The sequence below is a fragment of the Mirounga leonina genome, unplaced genomic scaffold (assembly GCF_011800145.1).
Source record: "Mirounga leonina isolate KUSES-001 unplaced genomic scaffold, KU_Mleo_1.0 Mir_94, whole genome shotgun sequence".
Lineage (NCBI taxonomy): Eukaryota > Metazoa > Chordata > Mammalia > Carnivora > Phocidae > Mirounga > Mirounga leonina.
The window spans coordinates 2,264,674-2,292,530 of record NW_023270855.1 but is presented as its reverse complement, the minus strand read 5'-3'; the positions used below and the strand labels follow the sequence as shown (position 1 = coordinate 2,292,530).

The 27,857-nt window shown below is 54.1% G+C and overlaps 1 protein-coding gene across 2 annotated transcripts in view; it reads right to left on the bottom strand.

Moving 5' to 3' along the window:
- EEFSEC (eukaryotic elongation factor, selenocysteine-tRNA specific) overlaps positions 1–27,857 on the bottom strand; it is a 245,714-nt gene that overhangs the window by 32,788 nt on the left and 185,069 nt on the right. For both annotated transcript variants that reach the window (XM_034998286.1, XM_034998287.1), the window contains one exon: positions 13,704–13,860. In XM_034998286.1, coding sequence (XP_034854177.1) covers positions 13,704–13,860 — 157 coding nt within the window. The remainder of the gene's footprint in view (positions 1–13,703; positions 13,861–27,857) is intronic.

Genomic DNA, 27,857 nt, shown 5'->3' with positions numbered 1-27,857 from the left:
CTGGAGTGGCAGCCACGGCAGCAGCAACCCCGGGTGAGCGCTGACCTCACAGCTACAACGCTCAGCGCCTGCGCGGATGACCTGCAGAAGCGTGAGCTGGGCTGGCTCCCTTCTGTCCTGAGCGCAATCTCTCCTGGGAGGGCTGTGCGTACTGTGGCCACCAAAGTCAGAGGGTTGTCCAAGTGTAAGACCCAGGGCAAGCGATTAACCTATGAATAGTTCCCAACTCCAAGGGCTTTGCAAAAACGCAATCGCGTAAATTATGTAAAGCATCGAGGACCAGAGTCTGGCACAGGGCAAGGGCTGAATACCGGCTAGAGGCCAAGCCTGTATCAGTCTGCGCTATGCCTGGCCCTCTGGTCACAGGCTTTTCTGTGCTCCAGCATTTGGCTGGGAAGGCCAGCCACACCCCTTCATTAATAATAATTACCAAGGCTCTCTGAATATGTGTTAAGTGTTTCAGTTAACGTGGTAAATTCGGAACACAGGAGAACTAATGCACAGGGCGGTTCTTGTTACTCACATGTGTCCTTCAAGGTCTCAAGGTTTGGGGCGCATGACCAGCTGCCACGGCAGCCCAGGGCACTGGGGATTAAGACACGAGATCTGGCAGAATTGCCTGAGCCAAGATTGTTCCGTGATAGGATGTGGGGCTGGCTTCTGATTTCTGAGACTTTCTTTCAGGTATTTAAGACTCCTGGTTGTTTGCTATATTAAGGCTTTCTGGAGAGACAGTACTTAGCCAATCACAAAAGTTCCCCTTAGCACTGCCTGAAACATTAAAGCAAATAATCGGTTGACTCTGATGATTTTACTTAGGCAGCATAAATTCATATGGAAAAATACGAATTTCCCCTAAACTCACAAACTGGTAAAAAACTGGAAAGTTTTAGAGAGTGCTAAACAACGAGAAATATTTCTCAAAGAAGTTTCACTCAACTTGTAAGAATCCAGGTAAAGGTGCTGTGTTCCTGGCACATGTCAAGCTGGAAAAAGTCTCTCCCTCCCTTCAAGAGTGCTGGGTCCAGATCTCAGGGGCCTCCATTACCCCAGCGCCCAGAGGACATGCCAGAAGACAAGGCCTTAGGGAAGCAGGCCCAGCACTGCTGTGTTGAGACAGTGCAGATGCTTGGGCTGAGTGGGTTGTGACCTGAGGCCTTCCTGAGGCCCACCCTGCTGGCCACACGGTATCCAGAGGAGGCTGAGATGGAATCTGTTCGGGGTGCCCCTTGCTACTCCTCAGAGTTCAGAATAAGTCTGAACCCAGCAGGTGTGGAGTCACCGCAGCCTGTCCGCCCTGCCCCCTGCCCTGCTCTCCACATACTCACTGCCCCAGGCTTGGGGCCTTCGTCTCTCACTCTCCAACCAGCTGCCTGGGAGAGCTTTCCCACTGTGTCCCTGCCTGCATACCACCCACTGTGGCTTCTACCATCCACTTAGACCAGTGGTTCTTAACTGGGGGGGGGGGGGGGGGGGGGGGTCTGATTTTGCCCTGCAGGAGACATTTGGCAATGTCAAGAGAAGTTTTTTGTTGTTACAACGGGAGAGGGAAGGTGGGGTGGGGTAGCATGGTGTGCTAGTGGCCCCCAGTGAGCAGAGGCCAGGGATGCCACTAAACATCCTACATTCCACAGGGCAGCCCCCACTACAGGGAACAACCCAGCCCCAAATGTCAGCAGTGCTGACACTGAGGAAGCCTGACCTGACAAAGGCCAGATGTCAAGCATGGGCTTCAGGGCCTCAGGCTGGGGACTGAAGGTGAATAGCAAGAAGGATCTCCAGGGGCTCAACTGTGTAAGACATGTAAGACTTTGGGGAAAAAAGTTCCACTGCTTTGAAAAAAACTGTTCCAAAACCACCATTTTAAACACACCAAACTAAATAAATTAGTAACATATACTGCATTTAGAATAACGTCCCACACACTAGAAGGAGCGAGTATGCCAAACTCCTTCTAGCCTCTGTGCATTAGCATACTCTGTTCCCTGTGTCCTGAATGCCTTTCCTCCCTTTCTCTACCTGGGAAAACCCCTGTACCTTCAAGCCAGCTCAAGACTCACTGTATCTGTGGAAACTCCAGGCCCACTCTGGAAAGGAGTGGTCACCCATCCTCCCTGTCCCCATGGCATGTAGGGCCCCTGTCATGCTTCTTAACTTTCTGTGGTCATCTCTGCCATACTTGTGCCCCCCTGGGGAGGGGCAGAAACCAGTTCCCTGTGTTCAGGGCTGATGCTAATCACAGGAGAGGGCCACAGCTGGAGCAAAGGAGGGAGGGAGACAGAGAGACAGACAGAGACAGAGACAGATGAAGACAGAGGACTCTACAGGCATTGGGAAGAAGCAGCTCCTCCCTGCACAGGCCCTGGCTTAGCCTGCCCAGGGCCGTGGGAAAGGGGCAGGACACTCCTACATTGGGCCCCATAGAGCCAGTTCTGCCTCACTGCTGCCAGACCAGGGCCTCAACCTTGACTTCCAAAGGGACTTCCTGGTGCCCTTCCTCCACGCAGGCCACAGCTCAGCAGCTGTGCGGCCCTGAGCCCCCTTCACACCAGCTATCTCTGGGCCATGGGCTGTCTCCATCTCTTCCTTGACCCTGCTGACAACCACCTTCACCAGCCACACAATTCTATCACCCACGGTGGGCAAACTGATGTCACATGCATCCCAGGTGATGCACTAAGAAGGACATGAGAGCACCTCTGTGGGGTTCCGTCCAAAAATGCACCACCTGAACCCAGTCATGAAGAAATACCAGACTGATCCAAAGAGCGCATGTGGGAAACAGATAAGTTGGACTCTTCCAAAACCCCTGGAGGCGTGAGAGCCAAATGCAGGGTGTGAGCCTCCCCAGAATCCTCCATCAGGGAGAAGTTTTAAAAGACATTATTGGGACAACTGGGGGGATCTGAAAGTGGGCTGTGTCTTAGACGGACTTTGAGTTTCTCGAGAGAGAATCGTATTGTGGTTGTATAGGAGGATGCCTTTGTTCCCGGGGGCATGCGCTGACGTACGCCAGTGTCACTGGTGTTCCAGGGCTAACATTCCAATGGTTCAGCACACACACAGAAAACCAAGGTGACAACATGTCAACAAGCGTGAAATCCAAGGGAATATGCGTATTCAATAAACTATTCTCCCAACTTCTAATTCTGGTGAAAGTATTTGAAAGGTTGGGCAGGGGAACCCTCAAAATAACCCATCTTATAGATGAAGACACCAAGGCCCTGAAAGGTTAATATTCTAGCCAGGATTCCAACTCAGGTCTAGCCGACTCCAAAGCTCTTGTTCTTTGAAGGTCCCCTGCTTCCACCTCCTAGAGGGGGCAGGAAATGCCAAGCATGCACCAGCCTCAGTCCTGCCAGTATCTTTCAGTAAAAGTCAATCTGGGCCTGGCAGGGGCCACTCTTGAGGCAGCCAGCTAAGAACTCTGATGAAGCCCCAAGGACAGGTTACTGAGGTTGCCCAGGAATCTGCGCCAGAGTCTACAGTTGCGACTGGGTGGGTGGGTGGGGAGAGCACATTTTAAAGGAAAAGAAAACCAGTTTCACTTCAAACCCCAGAGGGAACACGCAACTAATGGCCTATTGTGCGAGGGCCTATTTATGGGAACGCGACAATCCCCACAACCTCAGGACTTCTCGTGGCCCCTCCCTTTGGCACCAAGACGAGTTTTCACTTTTTCTTGCTGGGTTTCCAGAAGCCTCGCCACGGAACGGTGACCATGAGAAATGCCCAACTCTGCTGGGGACTCCAGGGTCTGCTGGGCGGGTCATCTAGCTCCTCCAAGCCTCAGTGTACCCTTCAGGGAAATGGGATGGGGGCTGCAGGAGGATGGAGAGGCAGCGCATCAAGGACCTGGCCCCAACAGAGGACAGATATGATGGCCCCGTCAGAAAACTGGGAGATTTCACGTAAAAACCCAGATCCTCAGTTTCTCTTGAAAAATGGGAAGATCTGATCACGTGGCCGTGCTGCAGTCCAGCAACATCAGCGTGGAGCTGAGTGGTGTCTGTCCGCTGGGACATGGCAGCGTCAGCCTTGCAGCCCCCACCTGGAAGGGCCTGCGTTTCCAGGCCTGGGTGCCAGCACAAGGCAGGCAGATCTGGGCATCTTTGTACACTGGCCTAAGCCTTCCAGCACCCCAAGAATGGATCATTACAGCCACGTTCATCAAATGCAAACAGCGACTCTGAAGGCAGTGAGCTGCCCCAAATGCCCTTAGCTGAGCTACTGTACCCGGGGATCACTATCTACAACATGGACAGTTAATTCTGAAATGCTTCTTTCTTAAAAGCAAAAGGCAGAAAACTTCATCAAGTCTTGTTTACACAGGAGGCACTTCCGGCACCATGGGCTTATTAAGCCGCTACAGCTGGAGATGGGAGCAGGGCCTGGGCTGGGTGGCAGCAGCGTCCCGGCCCAGCCCAAGGGCAGCAGGGCCATACGCGGACATTGTAAAGTGCATGAAACTTGTGCCATGGCAAGTCCCGGAGGCCCAGCTCTCCCAGCTGAGGGAGGGACGAGGGACCATCAGGCCCACAAATGCAGGCAGCTGGGGGCCCAGCTCTAACTCCCGTTTCCAGAGCTCGCCTGAGCTGCCAGCGGCTCCCATCAGGGCAGGCCCACGGGAGAGCAGCTGGTGCAGGGCTGCCTTGCCTTCCTGATGGGGTGAGGCACCAGGACAAGGGAATCTTCCTGTCGCGCTGGCTTTGTTGGGTGCCTGATGGAGCCAGGGATACGGCCAGGAAGGTGACAGACACGGTTCCAGCCATGATGCTAAGCTTGTCTTGGGGCCTCGTTTCCAAGGCTTAGTCTCCCTCCCTGTACCATTCGACAGGGACATAAGCAAGCAGCTGGTTCCAGTTCCTGGATTCAGGGCTGACGACTGGTCCATGGTGCCGCAGTCTTGCAGCATCTGTGAGCTAGGCCCGTGGAAAGAGGTCAGGACTCTGCCTTGCAGGGTAAGAATCCACACTGGGGGTCCAGGTGCACGCCTGTGCCTATGCTCAGGGCCAGCAGCAATGCCTGGGCAGCAGGGACCGAAGAGCTACCTTTCTGCTGTGTGTAGACCTGTGCCCATCCTTCCGGACATGGTGAGAACAAGGCCGTGACACCCTAGGGGGGCGCCAAGAGCTGTGGTTCCTGTCTGGGAAAGCAGAGTACAGGATCACCTGGCACCTTGGCTCCCAGCCCACTCCATGTACACCCTCCTGCCCCATCAGCAGTACCTCTCTCATGGGACTTGGGAAGAGCATGTGCGTGGGGTGGGAGAGGAGTGGGGTGGGAGAGGAGTGGGGTGGGGCATGGCTCTTCGAGCCTCATCTGTGACACAGGGGTGACAACACTCCTTCTTAGGGTTGGTAGGAAGATGACCTTTCATATACTGCATCAGGGGATCTTTGGCGGGGCACCTGGGTGCCTCAGTCGTTAAGTGTCTGCCTTCAGCTCAGGTCATGATTCCCGATCCCCGTGTCGGGCTCCCTGCTCGGCGGAAAGCCTGCTTCTCCCTCTCCCACTCCCCCTGCTTGTGTTCCCTCTCTCGCTGTGTCTCTCCCTGTCAAATAAATAAATAAAATCTAAAAAAAAAGGGGATCTTTGGCAATGGAAATCTGATGTTACGCCCCACCACAGGCTCTCCAACAACTCCTCTCTGCATTAGGGTAGAGATGAACAGCTTCCTGGGGTTCACCAGACCCCACATGGTGGCCCCTGCCCACCCACGTCCCCATCCCCCATCGCCCTCCAGTTTCCTGGGCCCAGTTATCCCTGAAGATGCCGATCTCTTCTGCCTCAGAGCTCTGCTCAGGTCCTTCCTTGCCTGGGACACTGCCCCTACTCTGCTTGAAGGGCTCCTACTCATCCTCCAGGGCCCTGTACCCTGCCACTGCCACAGGAAGCCTTCCTAACCCCAGACTTAAGTCAGTCTTGCTCTATACTCTCACAGCACCACACCCTTTCCCTGCACAGCTTGGTGAAGGCTGCCAAGTTACAAATGCTTGGAGATGCATTCATCTTCCCAATACGGTGGGCTGAATTGTGTCCGCCCAGATTCACACACTGAGGTCCTAACCCCATGCACCTCGGGATGTGACTGTATTTGGAGACAGGGCCTTTAAAGGGGTGATTAAGGTAAAACAAGGTCATAATGGTGTGCCCTAATCCAATCTGACCAGTGTCCTTATAAGAAAAAGGAATTAGGACAGAGATATGCAGGGACACGCAGCCATGTAAAGAGACAGGGAGAAGACAGCCATCTGCAAGCCAAGGAGCAGGGCCACTAAAGAAACCAGCCCTGCTGACACCTTGATCCCGGACTTCCAGCCTCCAGAACAGAGACGATAGCGTCCCTGCTTTCAGCCACCTAGGCTGTGGTTACTTGTTACAGCAGCACAGGGATGACATATAAGAGGGGCTCAAACACTCATTGCTGACTAGATGAACGACTGACTGAGAACTCCCAGAGCGGGCCCGTGTCCTCTTGAGCCTGTGTGCCCGGAGCCCAGCACTGCTGCTGAGGCAGAGGAGGTGAGAGGAGAGAACCAGATGGAGGTAGAGTGCGCTCGTGCCAGGTGACTGCACATCCCGGCCGGTCGGCCGTCTCTGAGCTCGGACGGTGAGCTGCGCCGTGGTTCGGGGTGTGCCGTGGCCACTGCTGCGCTCAGCCCCAGTCCTCCTCCTCCTGCCGTGCAACCTTAGGCGAGCTGCGTGGGCTCCGTACTGGTTTGGGCCCCTCTTCGGTGAAATGAGGGTGCTGCTGGGAGGATGGAGTGGTCTGGCGACATGGGGGCGCGCTCCCTGGTACAGAGCGAGGGCTCCGGAGTGGCCACAGTCTGTGCCGCTGGCATCATCACCCTCATGGTGGGTCCTGCCTGCTGCCTTCCTGGACGGCTGCTGTCCCTGCTGCGGGTCCTCAGGCTGCAGACCCCCAGGCGGCCCCACTCCCTCTGGCTGCTGGCCCATCCGGCTTCGGCCAACATCCCTGGACAGCTCCTAGAAGCCACGTGTCCCGTGTTTCACCAATCACCTGCTCGGGCCCAGGGGGACACCTGGGACTCTGTGTTCAATCGGAAGGGAAATGTATAATCCTTGCTTTTGACCAAATGCAAAGTGCCTTCCAGGGTCAATAAATGGGAGGGGTCCTGGTAGCCGAGCCAAACTCACTTGAAAGATGGTAACTCCCCCTGCTCTGCCGTGGGGGCAGGGCCCTCGGTGGGCATGTGGGACCCCAGGTAAGGGCAGGTGCTTCGTGGGTGAAAACAACACACAACCCCAGCTACCATTCACAAAGCCCTTGCTTGTCACAGGTCAGATACTGTGGGCAGGGCTTAGCGATCTAATCCCTACCCCCTGCTTGGAATCAGAATTATTCCTTGGTGTTAACACCGAGGGGCTGAAGCTCCAGGTGGGCATGGCCTGCCACAATCAAAAGGGGCTGCCTGTCTCTGCGGGCCATGCCCTGTGCTGTCAAGGGACCCTCCAAGGAACTGGGCCTGTAGCACTTCCAGCCCTGGCCTGGTCCACCTACCCTCCTGGCCGACCTGGGCGCCGAGAGCTGGTGAGGCAGAAGAGGTAGTGCTGCCCCGCTGGGTGCTCAGGCTAAGATGGAGCACTGCACGACTCTCCTTCTCCAGCCAACGTTCAGGACCTCCCTCCCCTCTGCCACATTCCAGGCCTTGGACAAGGCCGGGCACCTGAAGGGCCTGATAAATAGCTGACGAGAGATAGATGAACGGAGGTGCGGGGCTGCCCCCGGAGTCTTGGGACACAAAGGGGAGGCTGTTTCAGCACACGGGTGCTAGGGCGGTCTGCCTGAACTGAGTCCTGGGAAAGAGCTTCTGAGAAAAGAGCCAGCTGGTAGGGCCTCTGCACCCCTTGTTCCTGGTAGCCACTGTGCGTTTCCCTGGGGACTTAAGAGGGCTCTTACTAGTTGTATAGCTGTGATCAAGGGGCCTCAATTTCCCCATCTGCAGAATGGGTTAGAGCCAGATTAAATGGACAGGCTCCATCCTTTCAGCCCTGGCCTCCTCCTGCACCAGTGCCCTGGGCAGTGCCAGAGAGAAGCACCAAGTGGTGGTCTGGAGTCAGGTGTCCCTCCACAGAGGAGGGGCTCTGGTTTGGGTCTGCGGAGTGGTCTGGGCAGTGAGGGAGGAATGAGGCCCTGGGAGGTGAGGTGAGCATTCCCACAGCCATGGTAGAGGCATAGAAAATGAAGCCCGGAGCAGGCAGCCAGGGGCCGGGGCCTGCGCTCCCCATCCATGGCTTCTCCTACTGGCCACAGGATTCTAGAGAACACACATCTGATCCCAGCTCTCTCCATATACCTCCTTCTCCTCTTCCCTCCCAATCCCTGCTTGGACAGCAGCTCCTTGGGGAAGTTTGCCCTTTCTCTCCCTCAGGATGGCCACTCGCCCCACTCCATTCCTGGCCCCGTACTCCTATGGATGCCCGCCATGCTGACTGCAAACTGTTGGTCTGTGCCTTCGTGTCTCCCACGGGGATGTGCTTTGGGGCAGGACTCGGTCAAATGGTCTCTGCGTCCGCAGCCCTGAGCCTCCACTGGAGTTTGCAGAGCTGGACGGACTGGCACCCTCCCCCTTCAAGTTTTCTTTAAAGAACTAGAACCCCCAAAGCCACGTCATGAGTAGACGGCTGTGCTGAGGGGGTCTGATGACGCTAGTACCTTCCTCCTTTGGAGGCGTTTCTGGGGAGGCCCACAGCACACCAGGCACCAGGCCCCTTGGCCCCCACAGGCCTGGGTTCACTCATTTGTTCATTCCAGTCCAGCCTATTCTACTGAATAGACTTCATTTATTCATGTGTGCAAGCAGCATTTCTTATTCCATGGAAAGCCAACCCCCTTGGCTTGGATTGGGATGGTACACCGAAGCCCTGAACACCTGGAGGTGGTTGCAGGGGGCAGAAGCTAAAGCCATGGTGGCCTAGGGACCCTCCTCAGAACACCGATCAGAGGTGAGCAGGCCGTGGTTCTCCAGATGTGCCACTCTGCCACGGGGCCACATGGCAGCCTCCCCATCGCATCTCTCAGGCCCTCTGCTAGAGGCCCCGCTGAGCAGAATGGCTACAACAGTTCCCTTCTCCCACACAGCCTGAGGGACAGAGCTGCGCGTTCTCACCTCCCCACCAGCCCCGTGAGGAGCCAGAGCTCAGAGAGAGTCGTGGGCAGAGTGGTCGACAGCGGGGTAATCTGGGTTCAATCCTACTCTGAGGCTTCCTGCTATGTAACACCAGGCAAGTTCATTGCTTATCCTCCAGGCCTCGGGGTCCTCATCTGTCAAATGGCAATACTCCAACGCCATGGGTGCCAACCTTCCTGCGGGCTTCCCGGGGGCCCCCTCAGGCAGCTGTCCTGGCTCCTGAGTGATGCTCCTCCTGAAGAGCAGTAAGCAGAAGTTCCTTCTGGTTTCTTACCGCGAGTACAACTCCACACATTTCTTTCTTTTCTCTTCTCATCTGCCTAGAGTCCATTTAGTTGTGATTAGTAAAAGTTGAAAGGGTCTTAAAAGATCACCAAAATTTGAGGATCCTAAGTGCCAGTTAGTGGGGCCCAAGACCTCTGCTTCCAGGTTTGACTGAGAGCCTGGCTGACTCACAGCAAGGTCAGTTTCTTGACACGTATGAGAAGTGTGGGTCTTGGCAGGCGGGACAGGCCCGTGGAGAGGACAAGGTCCTTGCTGTGGCCACCAGTGGCTGTGGTTCTCAATAACACCAGCTCTGGCTCTTCCAAAGTGAGTGTCTGCTTGGAGCTCTGTGACATGGTCAGTTTCACTTGGGAGTTGTGTGGTCACCTGACTCGAGGCGGTGATGCATGTCAACCCGTGGTACTTGGGGCCTAGGGTTTTCCAGTGACTAGGCCATCAGCTGCATTCGCACTGCAGCCCATCCCCATCTGTTCTACTAGCACAGACTACGTACAATCCTCCCCCAACTGGCAGGTCCAGGAGCACCGTGTGGGAGACGAGCCACTCAAAGAGCTTGCCACGTCCTACCAAGGTACACATATCAACCTACTGGGTAACTTTAGGTTTCTGAGGCATTGTTTTGGAAGACAAAATGCATACATATGCTCACATTCTCCCCTAGAGTCAGTAAGAGGTAGCTCGTAGCTGTTAGGAGGGACAAGTGTCTTCCTCCCCTTGACTCTTCTCTGGCAGGAAGTCATCAAGGAGCTCATTTCCCTTGCAGAGTGGGGTGTGTGGGGTTGGTGGCAGCTGGTTCTGGGATGCTGGTGTGGAGTGGAGGGCGGCACGGGAAGAGCAGGGTGAGCAGTGGCAGCCCAGGCCAGGCCACCCCGCACAGGGGGGTCTCCACCCACACGTGGACCCCAAGAGCCCAGCTCCCCAAAGCCCTGACCCCTCTCTTGGGGCTGGCAGGGCGAGAAGGGACAGGCTGGCCACCCAGACAGACCATGAGTCAGGCACTCAGCCCTGCTGCTCCCTAGGCCCACCTGGAGATGAAGGCCACCGGACCTGGCTCCACAATGTAGCGCCCGGCACCTGGGAAGCAGAGTCACTATGCCATGGGCTGGATCTTCAGGAGGAGCCTCAACTCTGCCTGTGAAGTCTTCTACCTACTCCTTCTCTGTAGCAGTGCAACCCAGTGCATTCCTAGCTCATCTTGTAGGACCTCCCAGCCTCCCAGGACTTACAAACAGAGGCCACTTTCTTGAAGGGAGTAGCTATGTAAATGTGGGGCTTCCCAATCTTGAGGCCCCCTCAAGACTTTCTGGGTCAGCTCCTTGGGTGTCATGTGGGGCTATCCCTCTAGCCCCTCTGATTTTGGAGACTATCTTCTGGGGGAAGCCATGGGCTCAGTGTCAGGACTCCTGTCTCAGAGGCCAGCATCTAGGGCTCCATAAAACACTGTTTCCATTTTACGGTTCACCTTTGACTCATGAACCTGAGGAGTAAGTGTTGGTCCTGAAATTCAAGTAGGAGTTACAAGTCGCCATGGGCCAAACCCAGCCCAAAGGTATGTTTTGTTTAGTTTGGACAGTTTTATATTTTTAATCAGGAAGTTTTACATAAAAATGAAATCAGATAAAATTAGATTCCTTGGCCTACAGCAAGAGACCTGAGTAGCAGGCCACCATGGTCCCCACCACTCCCTATTGCCTGCCACCTGGTCTCTTCAACACCTGCTAGGCCCTGTTGGCATCTGGCCTTGTCACGGAAGTGAGAGGCCCCAGGGAGCACCCGGGCTGGGGGTGAGGGGCAGATGGGAGGACATCTAGATGATATTTAGACTGCCTCGCCCACTGTGTCGCCCTGCAGAGCTAGCACCAAGGCCCATAGGCCACATTTGACCCAGCTCCACCCACACTCTGGGGGCCTGGACAGCTCTCCCCTGAACCGCTCCTGCTCTGGGAGCCTTAGATGGGACCAAAGCCCTGGGCCTCCGCACACCAGCACTTGCAGCTCGCAGCCAGCATCGCTCCTCCTCCTCCACCTGGCACTGGGTGTCTCAGGTTCACTGAAGAGTCTTTCACAATTAATGCACTTCAAAAAGGTTAAAAGTAATTCTTTATGGGAGGAATCGGCAGGAAAAGACAAGCAGGAGGGGGGTGAGGAGTGGGGTGGGTGGGATGAAGGAATCTGACCAGTTATATTTAATAAAAAGCTTAAAAGCCACAAACAGGAAGCAGACCTATTAAAAAGGCAACACTGACCTAACAAAGGAATGTGAACTTGAGTTGACTGAAGCAGCGGCACTGTGTCTCCCTCCCTGTACTCCCACCCCAGCACCCAGGGCCCCCAAACAAGCCTCCTCTTGTACTCCGGCCTGTTCTGGGAACACCCCAACTCTGAGCTTGCCTCAGGCTAAAGGAAGGGGAGCTGAGGGAATGTCGGCATGACTCTACACACCCCCAAAAAAGGAAACAGATGGTGCTGTCCTTCCCTTGTCTGAACCAGCAGGCCCCCACAGCTGGCGGAGGGATGAGTGTTCCAGGGTGCAGCCCCCCAACTCCAGGCAGCTCCCCTCTGCCCTCCCAGTGCCCTGTACCCCTCCTTCCAGTAAGCCCCCACAGGTACAGGCCCAGGGCCCTGGGAACAGAGGTCTGGACCTTGGCCTGCCTGGCTCATGCCTTGTGTGTGCTCCTTGGAACCCAGAGCAGGGCACTGTGGACCCCGGTTTGGCTGAGGTAATGACCAGAGCAGTGGAGAGGACAGGGCAGGAGCCTGAAGCCTGGTATCATGGTTAGAGGCTCCTATCGGTGGGCCACTTTGCCTGCCCCAAGGGAGTATCTCCAACTGCGACAGAGCTGAACTCCACCCTGACAGAGACCTCGGGGTACAAACAGTGGTTCTGAGGGCCACAGGGAAGCAGGCCTCTGATGCCTGCTGCCCTTCCTCACGAGACGGCAAATGCCACACATGACGCTCTGGGCTTGCAGAAGGACTCAGGAGGCAAGGCCCCTCAGCCAGGCTCTCAGGAGAGCAGAGGGTACTGACTTCACTCAGTGAGCTGCCAGGGAGCTGGCATTCCTGTTTCCTTGCTCGGCCAGGGCACTACCCTACCTGGAGATTTCACTCAAGAAGCTACATACCAATAGCACGTTGCTGACCGGATCTGAACTTCCCCATGGCTTTCCAATCCTCACAAGAATAAAACCCAGAGTCCTGCAGACATGCAAAGTACAGCCACAGGCTGATATGAAATCAGGCTTTCTCTGTAACATCCTTCAACTCTGCTGCATGTTTGGGAACTGGCCTAACACAATGCTGGCGAAGAAAAGTGGCATCCCACATGCCTCCCAGTTCGTGCCAAACAACCACTCCTCAAACGCACACCCAAACTCACCCTTACCCCAGGGCCTTTGCGCTTGTCCCCTCTCTCCACAGAGTGTTCCTTCCCTTGGTGTCAGTGGGGCTCCCTCCTTCCCTTTGGTCAGGGCCCTACTCAACTGTTACCTCCTCAGAGAGGTCCTCCCTGATCGCCCCTGTCCAGAGGTACACACACAGTGCTTCTCACCCTCTCCCTGCTTTATTTTTCTGCGACATACAGTAGATACTCACCGAATGTGGTCCCACCTGTCCCCTCCCACGACCACAGCAGCCTGCCTGGTGTGTGGCAGGACCTCCAGAAGATGGGTGTGGGGTAAGTGCAGCAGTGATGGAAGGGAGGGCCAAACTAAAGAGATCCAAGGGCTCTATTCCCAAGAGCAAGGCACACCTTTGACCCCACCATGGATAAGTCCCAACTCAGATCCCTCAGAGGCTCAGCACCTATTGTTCTCCACCGGGCAAAAAAGTAGGTGGCAACTCATATTCTGGGAAACTGTACTGACTACTGGGGCAGTATGCCAGGCCCCTGGCAGTCTCTCTCACCAACTCTTCCTCCAAAGCACCTCCCAGATCAGGATTGGTATCGCACTTCACAGACAAGCCAGGTAATTCACCCAAGGTCACCCCTGTATGGTTTACTGTGGAGCAGGAGCTCAGACTCACACCTTGACCCTGGCTCAGACCAGAGGCTGACTATACACCAGCCCCCCCAGGACCCACCCTGGCTCTCCAGCCACAAGCCCGTGGGACAGGAAGCCATGACGTTGAGAGGGCTGGGCCCTGTGCATCAGCTCAGGCAGGCTGAGCATCCTGAGCCAAGGGACACTGTCCATGCACTGTCTCCACCATCTCTCCATGCCTGCACAGTACCTGCCAGTGGGAGGAAGGGACTGCACTCACCAGGGATGTGGATCTTGAACTTGCCACTCTGGCCGAAGGCGCTGTCGATGACCCCCAGCTCCCCGGTGGATAGGTACACCTTGAGGCCCACAAAGAGCTGGATGTTGGTCTCCTTTTTGAACAGGGAGCGGCCGATCACGCTGTGGTCATCCATCACCTGTCCCCACACACCCAGCCCCAGAGAGAGCATCAGTGTGTGCTAGAGGAGGCCAGGCCTGCTGCCTCTACACCCTGCCCCCCGTCCCCGCCTGGTGATCTGCCCATCTCACTGACAACGGAATGCACTGGGGCCATGCGGTGGCCAGCCCTCATCACCATCACCACTGACCTCCAGTGAGCCCCGGCTGCTGCCGGGCCACCTGCGAGAACTTTATGGGGGTCACACTTAGCACCACAGCAGCAATGGGAGGGAGGCACTCTTTCCTCACTTTACAGACACAAACTGGCGACACAGCAGAGTCAGGCCATCTGTCCAAGGTCACAGAGCTCCCAGGGCAGAGGGAACTCAGAAGCCACAATCGCCCTGCCTGCACCTGCCTCTGCGTGGCCACTGCACCCTGCCTGTCCTTGAGCACTTGTCTAATGATGGCTAGCAGCACTCTCCTCAGGAAAGCTTGCATGGACACCCCAGGTCGAGAGGATGACATCCACTCCCGATCCGGCAGCAAGGCTTTCTAGAACTCGCCTCGCCCTCTCTCTGCTTTTCCCTCCCACAAGGAGTGTCTGAGAACGCAGTCTCTGCTGCTCCAGCACTCTCTGCACGTATGTATTTCAGCCAAGGCTTTCCTCACTCTGTCAGAGCCCCTTCCTAGCCTGGCCCACATCTACTCCACAGCCCCGCTGCCCGCTCTGCATGACGCCCTCCTGCCCCCATCCCGGCAGAAGCCCCAGCTCCCCTGGCTCCCTGCTGGCCATGGCCAGGCCCTCTACTGCTGAACCTGTGCCCCTCACCTCTTTGTGGAGGCTCAGGTGGACAGAAGGGACATGCGTGTGTGTGAAAAAGCCAACCTGGTACAGCCCTGATTTCAGTACGAGCTATGTTCACCTTGAACCTCTCCCCAGGGACCGACCATGAGAAGGCTGAAGAACCATCTCCCCTCAGGGAAGGTGGCATGGCCGGAAGCTCCCCAACCCCCCAGGTGGCCTCCCCTGCCCTGCCCGGCTCCTTTCCAGGGCCGGTGCCAGGAAGGGGCCAGGCGTCTGTGTCAAAGAGAGAGAAAGGGGGTGTGTGTGTGTGACATGAAAGACGAGACCCTCTCCCAGATGACCTCAGACAGGCTAACATAGAGCTTCAGCCTGAGAGTCGCCGCTACTGTGGGGCAGGACATCCATGCCCCACCTGGCATCTGGCATGCCACAGCGCAACGGGGGAGGCTTCCCCCTGCTCTCCAGGCCCCGCGCACAGGGTTGAGTGTGAGCAGGCACCAGCCCGGGCAGCAGCGGGGAGGCCAGAAGCGCTACCAGCGGTAGCACCTGCGGCCTCCACGTGCTCTCCTCCTGAGGCTGAGGCTCACGGGGGACCCCCGTGGGCTGGGCTGTCCTCAACCTCAGAAACCTCTCACCTCTGCCCAAGACGCCAAGATGGGGCCAAGGGCCCCAGATGGATTGTTTTGAAAGGTAGAAACTGTCCTATTTACCCTAAGACCCTTTTAGAAAAACATACCCTATTCTATTTGATTCATAGTGCCAGATAAAAGGTACTCGCATTCCTCCTCTCCCCAGTGATGGATGAATTGGATACAAACAACGATAAGAATAATCATTTCCACTTGCATAGCCCTTTATAATTCACAAATCTCATTCCCACACATGAACTTCTCCTCGTCCTTCAGGATTCGGCTCCAGCACAGCTCCCCTGTGGGCTGGCTTGCCGTGGGTTCTGCCTCATCTGTGGGTGCTGCTGGGTCAAATGAATGGAGCCGGCTCCTCTGACCTGCAGGACACGGAGAGCGAGGGCGAGCAGATGTCACCAGCCCCACATGCTTTCCCGGGCTCCCCGGCTCCCAGAAGTCCTGTCTCCACACCCACCAGAGTGGCCTGCATGTGGAGTTCCGTTCCCAGCCTGGCCGGAGCCCGGGAGGCAGGGCTGCCTCTCACATTCAGCAGCCTCACCCGGTACAGTAGGGGCCCAGGCTGTTTAGCTGAACTGACCCTATGGCTCTGGATTAGCCATTCCAGAGGTGCTCTGTGCCACTTCCTGTCCCAAGCTCAGCCTGTGCTACAGAGAGGCCACCTGTCCTTAGGAGAAAGAGACTGCCTCAGGGCACCTCAGCCTATGACAGAGTCATTTAGCAGAGCCCCACTGAGCCCTCGAGCACCCCTATGTGCAAGGGGTTTTCATTCCTACTTCAGGGCGGTTAGAGGGGAGATCTGAGGGAAGTGCTTGTCGCCAGAGCCAGCGGCACAGTAAAAGCTCAAACCCAAGCATGGCGAGCTTCTGCAGAGCCTATGCTCCAGCATTCAAGCAGAGAAAGACTCCACTGACCACACCCCCCACCCCAAGCTGGAGAAGCAGGCGGGTCTGGTGCTGCCGCGAAGCCCTGGGGCACTCTGGGCAGGACGGGTGGGTCCCAGGCCTTTGCTGGCCTGTGAGACAGAGCCAGCTGAGACAGAAGACCTGTCCCCAGCATCATGGCTGGCTGAGAGATGATAAAGCACAGTCCTTGCACCTACCTAGAGAACCATCTTATAAAAGGCACCACAGGGACCCAATGGGCAATCCAGGCAGAAAATTCACCCCAAATTCATAATGTCCTTCCTTTCTCCCTACAAATACTTATCGAGAGCCTACCATGTGCCTGGTGTGTCACTGAGGACAAATCAAAGCTCCTGCCTCAAGCGGCTCATGCATATCCTTGTGGGAGGTAATTACATTCTGCCTTTGGACTGCTCACTGCAGACAGGGCGTCCCCATCTCTGGGCAGGCCCTTGGTGCCCAGCAAGGGCCCCAGTCAAGGCCTTCGTGCCTGTGGCCCCCTGCACCCCAGCCCTTGCTCCTCTGCACACCCTGGTCCTGTCTCTGTCTTCGGAGCACAGATCATCCCTGATATTACGCCACTGTTTTATCTGTTACTTGTTTACTCCTCCCAAGCAGGACCCAGGTCCGAGAAAGCAGAAACATGGCTCTCTTCTCCACAGCTGCATTTCCTGCATGTAAACACCACTTACCATATGTGCGCTCCTTGAATGCCTAAGTCAAAGTGGAACATGTACATAACTGATTGTTGGTACACTTGCAATGCTCAGTCCTGCCTGTGGTCTTTCATCTTTTAACACTTCATTGAGGCATAACTGATATATAACAGCATGTACATATTTTAGGTAAAACTTGAGAATTTGAGATATACATAGATACCCATGAAACCATTACCATCAAGCTAGTGAATATAATGAACATGTCTATCATCCCCCCACCCTCTTCCCAACTCTGTACCCACCCCGGACCCCTGGCAGTCCTCCCAGGCTCAGCTTGGACAAGCTTTCCTTCAGACAGCCTCCCCATGTGGCAGGCACCTCCTGTCCCAAGGCCTGGCCGCTCTGTCTCATCACAGGCAGTTGGCCTGTCTGTGTCCCTCACCAGACAGACTGGGAGTTCTCTCTCACATGGCCCTGACCCACGAAAGGTCCCAATAAATATGCACATGATACGCAGGTGGGGAGGGAGACAGAAGGTGACTCTTGGCTCCTTGGGGGCAAAAGAAAATCACTCAAGCGGACTCGTGGTTGGTGGTACATTTCATTCGAGAGGGAGCCAACAGCCTCACCTTGCGCCTAGTTCCCCTGCCCGCCCCAGAGCTGGTCATCCCTGACCCTGGAGCATAGCAGCCCATCTCTTGGCCTTCCAGTGGGCCTGGCGGCTGGGTTTCACCGTGACCAGGGCCACGGGGTGGCTGGCAGGCATGCTACCTATTAGCAAGAAGGCATTTCACAAGACTTTCTACTGCATCTTCTCCCCTGCCTCCCCCTTTCTTTTGGTTATAGAATATTAACTTAAAAAGTGAAATGCCACAGACACGGTGGAGGATCCATCTTCTCCCCCAAGCCAAGGACTTGCAATGGGGGCAGACTAATTTTATTAACTTCAGGGGAACTTCAAAAAGCTTCAGGGCTTTCAAGGCAGACTGCAACGACCCCAAAGTTGGTTTAAGTGCTACATAAACAAAAGCCTAGGGCTGGGGAAGTGGAGGGCTCCCAGCACTTCTTGTTTATGTTCTCATCTGACCAGGCGGGCCAGCGTGCGGGCTGGCGGGCCCTGTAATCCTGCTGGTGTGTGGTGCCGGTCAGTTCACTGACCTACATTACCACAATATTTTTTTAAGCATCCGGGATAAGGTGAGGAGCGAATGGGCTTTTTCTGACCCTCTGAGGAGGGGCCCGAGGGGGCTCCCTCTTGCTTGCTGCTTTGTGGTCTCCCTGGGGCTGGAGTGGCAGTTTAGAAAGGATTCAAGTTCAAAGGGAGTGCCTGTGTCACTCCTGTTCTCTTGTTTTATGGCTTGGCCAGAGGGCCTAACAGCACTGATTAGGTGTAACGTCCCCTCCTGCTAACTTCTGTGTCTTCAATTCCACTTGCAGGGTCAGGCAATGTGGGTGAGAAGGCTGGCCTTCAGCACACTGCCAGGAACCCAGTGTGGTCTCGGGAATGCTGGTACCCCCAACCCCTGCCCGCTGATGGTCTGCGCAGTTATTTCCAGCAGCCTGGGTGGATCCTTCCAGGAGCCAGAAGATGGCCTAGACGGGCATTATGGACACGAGCCGCCAGGGCAGGGAGAGAAGCTGGCAGCAAACTCCTCCTCCCTCAGACTATCCAGCCCTCTGCACCTCCTCTCTCATCCCACCCTCAGCAGATGAGAGCCACAAATTGTCCTCGGCCATGCTCCGTGAGAGGCACCTCCACACCATTAGTGAATCTTCAGAAAAGCCCTATAGGGATTCAGCAAAATGAAAAGACTTGCTCAAAGTCACACGTTCCAGCTTTCCCTGCATTTGCCCCCATGGCATGAGAGCAGAGGAGATAGAGGTTTGGTGGCAGTGAATGAGCCCAGCCTGTATTCAAAGCACAGTCCTTGCTTTGAAAGCCAGGGCACTGCCCACCCTCTGGGCTCTCCTGAGCCAAGCCATGACTGGCTAGACCCAAACTTGCTTGCAAATCCAGCCCTATCCCTGCCAGTCCCAGCTCCTGAAAACCCCAAGCCACTGGAGAAGCCAACTGCAGAGAGGGAAGACAGATGGAGCCTGGCCACTACATGCAGGAACTGAGGTGCGTGCAGCCCAAGCACCTATCAAAGGAAGACCTGCTAGCCCAGTGGATGCGATGCACTGGGAGGGAGGGCTGCCTTTGTGGCTGTGAAGTGTTTCTGGTCTGCTCTGGGGCCACCCAGGGTGGAGGCTGCCAGGCCCAGAAGGCACTGAAGGCCAGTGAGGCAAGCTGCTGACACTCCCCGCCCCAGGCCTCCCCAGTTTCCTCATCCACAAAATGAGGCTGGAAAGAGGGTAAGCCTTCCTCTACCTATGGTTATGGGGCCAGGAGGCAAGTTACCCTTCTGGTGAATTCCAGCACAGGCTGAGGGATGTGGGCACACTGCAAACAAGAGAAGACAGAGAAAGAGGGCTAAGGGGATGGGGACCAGGTGTGAGGGACGATGGAAAGAGAGGAGGTGTTTAGCCAGAAGCAGCAGCTAAGAACAGACTTGAATGCTGTTGTCCAACACGGCTCTTAAGGTTTCACACAGAAGGGCCAATTCCAGAGGGAATGCTAATCTCCTGCTTGTGCAGTGGGCCGGAGCCTGGGCTCCAGCCTACTTGGGCTCAAAGCCCTGGTCTTGTGGTCTTGGAGACTCTGGCCCATGGCCTCACCCCTGTGGACCTTAGTCCCCCATCCACAAAGTGAGTTAAGAGAGTTACGGCAGGTTCACACTGAGCTGTCGTCAGCCTGGCCTCTGCTGCCCCACACGCCCTGGGCAGGGTGTCTTCCTCCCTCGGGACCCACCCCGCGGCACCACACACAGGAAGGTGGGTGGGGGCGTGCAGGGGGCAGGGTGCCCAGCCCCACTGGCTGCCACACGCAGAAGTGAGCAGACACTGCCGACAGACCACAGCACTCTTCCACAGCCCCCTGTGGGCCGCAGAGCCCCCCGGCAGAGGGCTGCACTGGGAATGGGCAGGGACAAAGCCTATGTGGGCCACCAGCTGTAGCTTGTCTGCATGGGCTGCCCCAATTGGAAGAGGGGTGGCCCTGGAAGGCAAGAGTTGGCCTAAGTACATTTCTGCATCCCCAGAACATGAGCCCTCCAGATATTACTGGGGGTGGGGTGCAAAGAGGGGACTCACAAATGTCTGCTGCAAGAAACCTCATTAAAAGTCTGGCTACGGAGAGGGATGGTAGCCCTTCCTGCTGGAGGCAGTGAGGCCAGCATTTCTGGGGAGCTTCTGGAAGACTGGGGGTCATCATTTGTCCTGGGTGTTAGAGGGCAGGGGGCTGGAGGAAATGCATTTTCTCGGCCCTATCCATCTCTAGAACATGTGTGCATGCCCAATGGTTGGGCTTGTCTCCAAATTATAGACTCTTCCAGCTAAAGGAGAGAGACCTCAGAGATCAGACACCAGCACATCCAATGAGGAAAAACCTTCAGAGAACAGTTGGAGGCTTTTCATTTTGAAATCAATCATTGTGACGTCAAACCAAAGGCAATGCATGTGGGACTTGCTCAGTGGGCCTTGCTCCTCGAGAACAATGCTGAACCTGGGCCAGCGCCGTTACAACAATAGCTCTAAGTGGGGACTTTCACTGTTTGCATAAATACTTCGCTTCATTTATGAGCCTTCAGTCACTGGAGGGTGAGTTCCCAAAGAGCAGTCACTGGTTGTGGATGGAAGCCCAGGCCCTCGCTTACACGCCGGGCAAGTCCCTACTGTCCCCAGCCTCTGAGTGGGAACCTGGCTGCCAGTGCACATAATTATGTCATTACATGTGTGGGTCTCTCTCGGGGCCTGGCTCCCATGATGAGGCTTGGGAACTGCCCAAGTTCTGAAGCGACTATTCTAATTCAAATTGGAGAAGTGGCACCAAGGAAAGAAGGGCGGCCAGTGTGCAGTGGAGCCCCGAGTCACTCCCTCCAGTGGCTGTGAGGAGGACTAAAGCATGAGGCAGGGCTGGGAAGGTTTGAGTCTGGACTGCCTCTTCCAGCAATACGACCTTGGGCAAGGGACTTCCCTGACCCTCAGTTTCTTCCTCTGAAAATCTGTTCTGGGATTAGGGGTGTTGGTGTTGGCAAGAACAACTAAGACATACTCAGAAACCTCAAGATGGAGAGTTAGTTATCTAAGCGAAGAGAAGCTAGGACACGGACACCTAACTCTGCACAGACTATGCGCCGGCGGCTGCTGTCTGGACTCTGATTCTCTCCCTCGTACTCTCCATCCCACAGTGAGGGCCTCGCTGAGGACAGCAGCCAGGGAAGGGACCTGCGAGGGAAGAACTCAGAAGTTGCCTGGAGTGCCAAGGTAATCCAACAAGGCAGAAGGGGGTAATTCTCCCAGAGCACTTGACAGCCACCAGGATTGACAACTTCACCAAGAGTCCCTGCGATGCTGCTGTTCTGGTATCACCATCCTTATGTGGCAGAAGAAACATCTCACCCAGAGGATGCCTTTTCTTCCCCGCCAGTACAGGGCCATGGCAGGGAGAGGGGGGCCCTGGAGCGGCCTGCGAGGTAGGGCGGCTCCTCCACCAGCCACAGTGGGACCGTGGGTAGGCCACATCACTTCTCTGAGCCTCAGTGACCTCTCCGGTGAAAACAAGGGTGAACGTATCCACCTCCAGGGTTGCTGTGAGGAGAGCCAGGAGTTCTGTGAAAGATTGCTGTGAGTGACAGCCAACTTCACTGCAATCCTGTAGTGCCAACCCACGCAAGGAAAGCAGCTTTCATCTCTTTGGTCAAGCGGGTTGCAGAGGCCCAGTGAGGAGGCCTAGGGCAGGCCAGGCTCTGGGCATCACAGAAGGCACCGACCCAAGGAGGCATCCGCCCGCCTCTGTCCCACCTCTCAGGCCACTGCGGCTGGCTTCCTCAGTCCCAGTGGTGGGCAGGCCCCTCACTCGTCTGTAGCAAGCTGCGCCTCCCAGTTCGCCCCACGCATCCCCCAGCCTCCCTCCCTGGTTCTGTCCTCCACCACCCAGGCACCATCGCAGGTGAAGCTGTCTATCTGGAGCTCGTCAGGAGGTGCCAAGGCACAGGTCACAAAGGCAGCTGTAGTTTCACGGAGGAAAAAGGGGATGACCATTTTACTGAGCACTTGCTTCATGCCAGACCCCATCCTCGGCCCTCAGCACACGTGATCTCATCAACTCCCCACCACCACTCCTTCACAGAAGAAACACGTTCTGGGGGTGGGGAGGGGGTGTTAGGGAGACAGTGACTTGCCTATGGCCAAGCTGAGCCGGTCCAAGTCCAGCTCTTTCCACCATGTCAAGCTGCCTTGACCCTGTATCCATATTTGAGCAAAAAAGGAATCTTCAAAAGGAGGCTCACAGGCGCTTCTGCAGCTGAGCAAGACTCCACTCTCAGACGCTGACCTTGGAAGGGAGGAGAGGGGCCGAGGGCTTGGGCCCGGGCCAGAGCACTAGGTTAGCTATCTGATCTCCCTCAGCTTCAGGGGGCACCTCTGTTTTCTCCAGTGGCCTGGGAACTGACACAGCCTTCGGCCTACTGGACAAGGGCCCGGGGCAGCAAGGGTTAGCAAAGTGGCCCAAGGGGCCAGGCGGATGGCAGCACTGCTTCCTCCAAGGGCGGGGGTCTGCCAGATGGCCCCTGCTCGGGAAGGACTACAGGGAGCCTGAGCCAGACTGCACCCTGGCCAGAACGCTCTCCTGTGCCCTGGGTGCATTTAACAAGCCATCAGCAGTGGAGCCAGGCGGGCCAAGAGCAGGGAGGCAGCACCACTTTAGACTTCAAAGCCAGCCAGCGCTGCTGGTGGCGTCTGCGTGTTTACACTTGGTTGGGCTGATGCCGCAGGCTCCTGGGCCCAGCCCTAAGGCCTTCCCCATCCGGCGCCAGCCTGCCAGAGCCAGGATGGTCGGCTTTCCTGGCCTGATCCCACCACAGGAGAGGCGCGGGTGCCAGCACCTTGCCACCACCCCAGCTGGACCCAGGCATCTATGCCCTCAGGAAAGGCCAAGTAAATAGCAATGAGGAGAGCCACTGTTTAACAATGGCCTACTGTGCCAAGTACAGCACTCAGCATTTATACGTACTCATGTACCTCTTTACACTGGTCCATGGAGTAGAGAGTATAACCCCTGTTTCTCCAGTAACGACACAGAGGGGAAGAGACGCCCCCAAAGTCTCACACCTGTGCAGGGGACCATCCAGCATTCAGGCTGGAGACCGAATTCCTTGGGCCTTCAAGGCCTCGGCCTGCAGACCCTGCCATACTTGGTCCTCTCCTTTTCTCCAGCCTGGTCGCAAAGAGGCATCCCCTTGGTCCTGCGTGCCTGCCTCCCTGGCCTGCCACACCCTGAGACCCAACTTCACAATTAGTGGCAGGCCAGCCGTGGTAGCTGAGGTGTGAGTATTGTCTTTATCTTGGCCGTGAGATGGGTCCAAAGGGATTTTTGAATAAAGAGCTGGCAGGACCACCTCTGTTTAGGAGAAAATGATATGGGTGGAGCTGTGTAAGCTACTGAGGCAGGGAGGGAGGCAAGGAGGGCCCCGGGGTGTGGTAGCAGTCTGAGGTGTGAAGTGGACCACAGCAGGGCATGCAGTGCAGAGCACTCTGTGTCCTCGGCACGGAGCCCTTGGAGGCCCCACCTTTTCCCAAGCAATTGTTTCAAATGAGGAAGCAGGGCCCCAGAGAGTAAGTGGCTTCAGTCAGGCCAGACCACTCGACTCAACCTGGGGTACCCAGGCTCAGAGTGAGACTTGGGAATGCAGGCTAGGTAAGAGGGGACAAGGTTGGGGACCTTGAGTGGACACCCACTCTGTAGGCTGCCCCGGCTGACCCTACTCAAAGGATTTCTCCAGCATAATCTGAATGAAACCCCAGCCTCCCCCAGCCCCCACCCTGCATCATTGGCCCTGCTGGTAGCTTTGGTGGTCGGCCCACCTACACCTTGCAACTCCCTTCCCATCCTCCAGCTGCTGGGCACCCTAGGCTAAGGGCCCTTTTCCAAACGCCCAGGGCCAGACCTCTGGGCCTCTGCAGAAACAGTGCCTAGCCCTGGGACCCCCACATCCCGTCAGTCTGGCCAGTCACAAGGCATAGCTCAAAGGTCACCAGCTCTTTGTACTTTTCCCTCATCAGACCACCTCCTCCCACCTCAGCAGAGTCCTTGCTCCTCTCCTGCTCCCTGCGGCCCCTCTGTATGCCCTCTGACTAGGCACGTGTCTGTCCTCATAGAAAGGCCACGTTTCCTATGACACTCAGCCCGGTCCACTTAGAGAAGAGCAGCTGCTGTGACTCTGCACGTGGCTACGATGCAGGGACCTCTGGAGCATGGCCTCACAGCTCCACTCCAGCTGAGAAACACTCTCCACCCCCTCTTCACTTTTACCAGACTTTGCACACCTGCAAAGAAAGATCCTTTACCTAACTGTTTTCTTTAAATACCTATGCTTAAAGGGAAACTTCACATGGTACCCTAGAGAGAAAACAAGAGTCGCCATAAACAGGAACCTGATGGTAAAGTAAATACAATAAAAAAAATGGATCCTAGTCACAGACTATTGCCACTGGAAAGATCTATCTTGGCCCTATTTTCTGCCTGTTCAAAAAGCAGATTAGCGCGGAACAGAGGAGTGTTCAAGTCACCTTCAAGGGAAGCTAAGACTTTCTTTGTGATGTAAACAAGGGACAAAAAAAAAACTGACAAAAGAGAAAAAGTTATTACTAAGGAGTTCTACATTATATAACAGTATGAGAAAAAGTCTTAGCCAAATGAATAGCAACTTACTGCTTGCAAATTTTCAAGTTGCAAACACATGAAAGAATGAACAAATGCGCACGCGCACACACACACACACGACATCTATCTATATATCTATATCCATTCTTCATTTCTAATTTTAATGGTTCATGTTATCTACTTTAAAAAGTCTACTAGGGTTTTCTCTGTGGCCACAGGTACAACCAGAAGCTAAGTCCCACAAGGACAGGGATTTTGTTTCTCTTATTGTTATATTCCCAGCCCTGAAAACAGCACACAGATATTCTACAAATATTTTTTGAATGACTATTGTTGAATGTCCAGTTTTGTAAATGTTCCACGGAAAAAAAGGAGAAAGTGTATTTTCTCTATTTCTATCTAGAAATCAAGCATAGCAATTGTGTTATGCCTTGGTGTCCTTATCTGTTGTTTAGTGGGCCTGTCCAATTCCAGAATCTGCATTCTAAAGTGCCCCACTATAATTATGACTCCATTTTTTACCAAGTTCTCTTTGGATTTCTAACAGATTTTGTTTTTATATGTTTGGTAGGTACAAGTTCGTAACCATGCCTCTTATCATTACATGATGTCTCTCTTTATCTTGGTGAGTATTTTTGTCTTAAATTCTATCTTGTTTCAAATTAACTTGTCTGAAATTACCACTCATACTTTTTGTTCAGTCACCTGACATTTCTCTGTCTATCCTTTTATTCCTAACCTTCATTTACCACTGTGTGTTTCCTATAAATGGCATATAACTGGATTTTGTGTTTTAATCCAATCTATCAATCTATGTATTACATAAGAGAATTTGGCCATTCACGTTTAGTATAATGACTGATACTCTTGTTCCTTCTGTTTTTGTCATTATTTATGACCAATGTTTTTATTTCCCTCATTTTTGTTGGTTTAATCAAATTAATTCCAGTTTTTCCTTTGTGTGTGTGGAAGTGCTACACTTTCCATTTCCATTCATAGTTTCTTTCCCTTTCTTTGTGTTTATAATCTGACACATATTTCTATATTTTTACCTGAAAACAGGATACTAAGCATCTCCCTCACCACCACAGGCTCTAATTCCCTTTCCCAAGCCCTCTCCCTAGAAAGACTAGCCCTTTAGAACACCTTCACTTCCCTTCCTCTCCCCCTCAGGTGAGACTTCTGGAGCATTTCTATTAACCTGAGCTCCCTTCCCAGGACCTAATTCCTGAGGAATGCAGACAGAGTTGAGTACTTGTGGTTGTAGGTGGTGATTAGACTTTTCCTTGCAGGATGCTCAATCTGTTTCAAGACTCCTATTTACCATTTAGATCAGGGGTGGACACAGTATAGCTAGAGGCCGAAATTCTGCCCAGCATCTGTTTTTGTACGGCCTTCAAGCTAAGAATGGTTCTTCTATTTTCCAATGGACTGAAAAACATCGAAAGAAGAATATTTCATGATGTATGAAAACTATGAGAAATTCAAATTTCAGTGTCCATCGATAAAGTCTTATTGGCACCCCACCACACCTTCTCGCTTCTACCTTGTCTACGGCTGCTTTTGTGCCCCAGTGTCAGAGTTGAGCAGTTGTGACAGAGACCTAGGAGGTACTGGGTACCATAACTCTGGGACGACTCCACAGCATCTCACCCAGCCATATGTTTTATTTATTCATTTTTATTACCAGTGCATAGGCACCATGTCAAAACAGGAAAAGTGGACTTCGAATGTCACACTGTTAATGCTCAGTGAGGTGTGGATTATTGTTTTATCAAATTACATGGCAAAGCTCTGTGTTCGTTATTGGCTGTATTAATAAAATACAACATACACTGACATCACAATATTCCCAGCTCACAGAAAAAAAATGAGACAATTTCAAGCAGTACATCTCATCACAGCAGAATTTCTTCACAAAACAAAACAAAAAGAGAGAGAGAAAGAGAATAGGCTACAATCAAAGTAAGTTTGCAAGTGGTTCATTTGTTAGCCAAGCAAGGAAAGCCATTTACTGGTGGTAAGTTAATTAAATAGTGTTTGATTGCAGCAGCTAAAAAAAGCATCTAGAGAAAGCAAGCTTGTTAAAGATGATTAGATTTGGGGCAAGGCCAATTGCTTGGATGTGGCCCACGGGCCACAGACACTGTAGGTGACACCAATGAGTGAAGCTACATCTGTAGGGGAGTCTGACCCATTCTCCAGTGTCAGTAAGTGAAGCAGAGCAAAGAAGTAAGAGAAAACCCGGGGAGGGCTAAGAGCTGGCCTCCTTATGTGCCATGCACCGTCCTCAGCATTTTGTATTTATTTCACTGTTACGTTCTTTCTAGAACTTACTACTACCTGAAAGCATCTAAGGTACTGTTCCTTGTCAGCTTCCCCCATGAGAACAAGAACTCTGTCTGCCTTGCTATATCCCCAGCACACACAGGAGCTAAGTAAACATCTGGATATATGAATGAATAATGTCTTTTAGGCAATGGGCTCAGAAGGACTATATGTCTTAAGTCTGTCCAGATGGAAAGTGTCCATTCAACACATATCCATATAGGGCTGGGCCTTCCTTGTTTATAAATGGAGGATGTCTTAGAGGCCCAAGCTGAGCTCCCACCCCTTGGCGCAGTGCTGAGAAATTTCCTGGATCTGCCCACATTTCCACACTAGGAGGTGGTCAGGCTGGGACTGAAGCCCAGGCCTGCACGTTTGACCAGTCTGCCACATGGCAAAGACTGTGGCCAACCAAGTGATCTGAAAATCTCTGTGTACTCTGGGTCCTGCTCAAGGCAAATGGGGCTGCCCGTTGGAGTATGTCTGGCCTTCTACTCGTTGAGCTGTACTAGGAAATCTCCTTCCTGCTTCCCCTGAGTTAGACTCAACTCTTACATATGAAGCCACTTCACCTGTGAGGTGGAGACTGCTTGTTCCTCAAATGAATGAGGCTGTTGAAATAAAATGGCTCCCCAAGGCATACAGTTGTTACATGGCACAGCTAAGGGTTTGAGCCCAGTCTATGTGATCCCAAGTTCAATGATTATCAACCTGACTAGGAAGAAAAGTCTCCTGCCAAGGATACTCCAGCTTCTTGAGAGCATGCCAGCCTCTCAACTCACTGGGCAAGAATCTACCAGACATGCTGGAAAGATATCGGCTCAGAGGCCAGTCAATGCTGGGTTCAAATCCTGACTTGACCATCCTGTGACCTCGGGTAGGTTGCTTCACATCTCTTGAGCTGGTTTCCAGTGTGGCTCCCTTTGCAG